The sequence below is a fragment of the Euphorbia lathyris genome, chromosome 1 (genome assembly GCF_963576675.1).
Source record: "Euphorbia lathyris chromosome 1, ddEupLath1.1, whole genome shotgun sequence".
In the NCBI taxonomy this organism is placed as follows: domain Eukaryota; kingdom Viridiplantae; phylum Streptophyta; class Magnoliopsida; order Malpighiales; family Euphorbiaceae; genus Euphorbia; species Euphorbia lathyris.
Window position 1 is genome coordinate 24686625 of NC_088910.1, and position 3446 is coordinate 24690070.

The 3446-nt window shown below is 31.3% G+C and overlaps 1 protein-coding gene across 1 annotated transcript; it reads left to right on the forward strand.

Annotated features, from left to right (window-relative positions):
* The first annotated feature begins 990 nt into the window (after nucleotides 1-990).
* Nucleotides 991-2830, forward strand: LOC136223870 (heavy metal-associated isoprenylated plant protein 31). Its single transcript, XM_066012063.1, has 3 exons — nucleotides 991-1122; nucleotides 1228-1306; nucleotides 2366-2830. The coding sequence occupies exons 1-3, from the start codon at nucleotides 1117-1119 to the stop codon at nucleotides 2698-2700; spliced, it is 420 nt and encodes a 139-aa protein (XP_065868135.1). The 5' UTR covers nucleotides 991-1116; the 3' UTR covers nucleotides 2701-2830.
* The last annotated feature ends 616 nt before the right edge of the window (nucleotides 2831-3446 follow it).

Consider the following 3446-nt stretch of genomic DNA (forward strand, 5'->3'; position numbering starts at 1 on the left):
ATGCTTACAGAACAGTTGGAAGAAGTCAGTTGAAGAAATTTTAAATTGAAAAGCAGAAAAGTATATGCAGCAACCACTTTGTTCTCAATTCTATTTTTTTAGACACCATAAAACTTCTTGTTTTGGTGTATTGGCAATTAAAAATGGTCACCCAATATAAATCAACATTTTCAATATTTCATAATTTTAATGTTAATTTCTAAAATGAAAGAGATTTGATTTGTAAGATTTTACATTAATTAACCATTTTAAAATATTAGAATGATGCTGCAATGCACTAATATAAACAAAAATTAGAGGGACTACTGAGGTAGAAACTACCGACTTCACTCCTACTAGAGACCAAAGAGCCTTGGGCTCTAAGCTAAATTTGTTCTCCATATATTGAATCTTACCAATGAAAATATAACGGATATCAAGTGATAATAAACACATCCACGTGGTACTTACAAAGTCCAAGCCACCACCTGGGGATGAGAACACGTGGAGTCATCATAGTGAATTTGTTCAGTATAACCCAATCTTAAGATTATTAATGCAATCATGCTTAATCTTGTAAATCACGGATCTAGTGGGCTCGAGAGACATTGAGCTTCGATATACGGGCGCACGACACCTATCAACTGTAGACACGTAGCACACGCTGCAGTCCTAAGCTTATAATCGTCTTCTAGAATTCGATCACATTATAAATAAAGATACACTGCTTCATTCATTAAGTTTATATTACTGCTTTGTTTTATTCTCGCGGCCATTCTCAAATCCTTCTAAAGTGGATTAGAAGATTACGACTCCTTTTAACCTTAAACCGGTGCAATTTTCAAATGAAAACATAACCAACTTTTTCATTTATACTAATAATTTGTGAGAGACATCTTTTTCTATTAGTGAAATGGATTACACCGGGGTCAGTTTAGAAGATCTGGGGTCCTATAATAGAAAAGGATTATTAAAGAGAGCGTGAAAAGGAGCATTGGGTAGGGAGAAAGACAGACAGATACATATCAGGGGCAGGCAGGCCTAGGCGTGAATCTCTCTCTCTTTTCAAAACCACTCTCTCTCCCTGCTTTCTTCTGCTTCTCTAAACCAACCAAAACTTCTGGGTTGAAATCAGCTATGTCTGTGAGTGTTTCTATGTTATTTCTGCATTGAATCTTAAATTAATCATACAGTTATTAATATTTACAAAAACATTGGCATTTGATTTGTAACATATTACATATGCAGATGGTAGAGGTAAGAGTTCCGAACCTTGACTGCGAGGGTTGTGCTTCCAAGTTGAAGAAAGCTCTTTTCAAGCTCAAAGGTACCTTACCTTTTTCTTTATTTTCTTTTCTGCTAATTAATCAATCCTTGATCTCTTGATTTCATCACTCACTAACTCAAGTCCCTCAAGTTTTTACATGCAAATTACACTAACTCAGTATTTTTATTTTGCAAATGCTGACAAATTTCTCTTTAATGGAGAATGACAATGAATTAAGGGTCCTAATTATATTTTAGATGTCAATTTAGTCCTAAACTTGGTAATGCTTTGATAAATTAGCGGAAATACATCCCTCTCTATGTGTTAATCACACTCTTTACTAAGAATAACAAAATGCTAAAACCTTTGATATAAAAAAATTAGTTCTTGTCCATCAAATCTTGAAATAAAACTTGTCACCATTGATTTTCTTTCAACAATTTAGGTTTTGATGGATAATAAGTGATTTCTAATATTAAATGTAACAACTTCTACTATATACATGCGTATAATACATATGACTTATCAAAAGAGAAATATATACCAATGAATGAAAGATAATTAATTGGTGTTAAGAAATAAATGTATAAAAATGATATTATTTGATTGGACGGTTGTATTACAACGGAAGTATAGTAGAATGTGATTAACGTGGCTAGAAACTGATTGTACTTGGATTATTTTGTCAGATATGATTAAATTTATGATTAAATTAACCCCTAAAGTTCAATTTGGTTATTACATGGTCATTTTCAGCCTTTATTACCATAAATTTTAAAATTGTTAATCTGGACATATTTTAAGTAAACTGTAAAAAAAAATTATATATGGTTTAATTGATTTGTAAAGTCACTTAAAGTAAACTATAAATTCAGATATGTGAATTGTTCGGTTTCCAATTGAATAATTTATCTTCTGAGTCAATCTTGAAATTAAAAATAATTGAGTTTCTAAACGGCATAAACCAGTAAATTTTTAAACCACGTTTGCAAATTTGACAAATTACAAGTATTTCTTTTACAAATATTGTATGATTTTTGCTTCCCATTTAGAAATAGAATTGTGAATTGTTTGAATATTAGTGGTAATTGAAATTGACAAGAGAAAGCAATAAAGCAGGGGTGGAAGAGGTGGAAATAGAAATGGAAATACAGAAAATAACAGTGAGAGGGTATGGATTAATAGAGGAAAAGAAGGTGTTGAAAACAATAAAAAGAGCAGGAAAAGCAGCAGAAGCATGGCCATTCCCATCAGGACAATCCCATTTTACATCATTTTACAAATACCCAAACTACATTGTCAATCATTACTACGACAACTATAAAAATGTAACAAGCAATGGAGTTCACACTTTCTTCCATACGCCTGCTGTTTACTCTGTTGCTGTTGCTTCTGACGAGGCTATTGCTTCCATTTTCAGCGATGATAATCCACATGCTTGCACTATTATGTGACCAGACCAGACCAGGCTGTTGCTATTGCTTTTGTTTCTCAGCTTTTTATGCTTGCTTCCTTCACCAATTTGTTGTATTGAATTGTTCTATATCTATTATGAGATAATCTATGTTTACAAAGCAATTCATTGATCCTTAAACTAATTAGATCTCAGGAAATCATGATCCACGCTTTCTCAAAGCTAACGTACTAAACTTTTTCCTTAACAGTCATAATTGATGCAGTCCTACTTGTTAAATTCTTAAATAATCAAAAGCAAAACAATTACTAAATCTATTCCGCACAACAATGTGAACACTGCGCATGCTTAATTAGTAATTACCACAGCCAAGGCCTACATGTAGCAAATTCAAAAATAATTAATCAAAATATAAAATATCATGATATAAAAATAAGGGATAATGTACCAAAACAGGTCTAAAGTTTTTTGGGAAGTACCAAATTTAGGTTCAACGTTCAAAATAGCACCAATATAGGCTTAACGTTTAGAACATAATATCAATTTAGGCTTAACGTTTATAATATAACATCAATTTAGGCCCCACGTACAAAATAGCACCAATATAGGCTTAACGTTTACAAAATAATACGAATTTAAGCTTAACGTTTACAAAATATATCCAATTTAAGCTAAACGTTACAATTAAATTAACCATATTATATTCTTTTTCTATTAACTTTATATGTTATCTTTTTATTTAGTTCTATTTTCTTATTTATTATAATACAATTAATTAGTTTTTTT

What these genes read in the sequence shown, in the direction of transcription:
- LOC136223870 (XM_066012063.1), top strand. An exon ending in AGCTCTTTTCAAGCTCAAAG is followed by an intron (nt 1,307 to 2,365) that starts GTACCTTACCTT and finishes GCAATAAAGCAG; the next exon opens with GGGTGGAAGAGGTGGAAATA.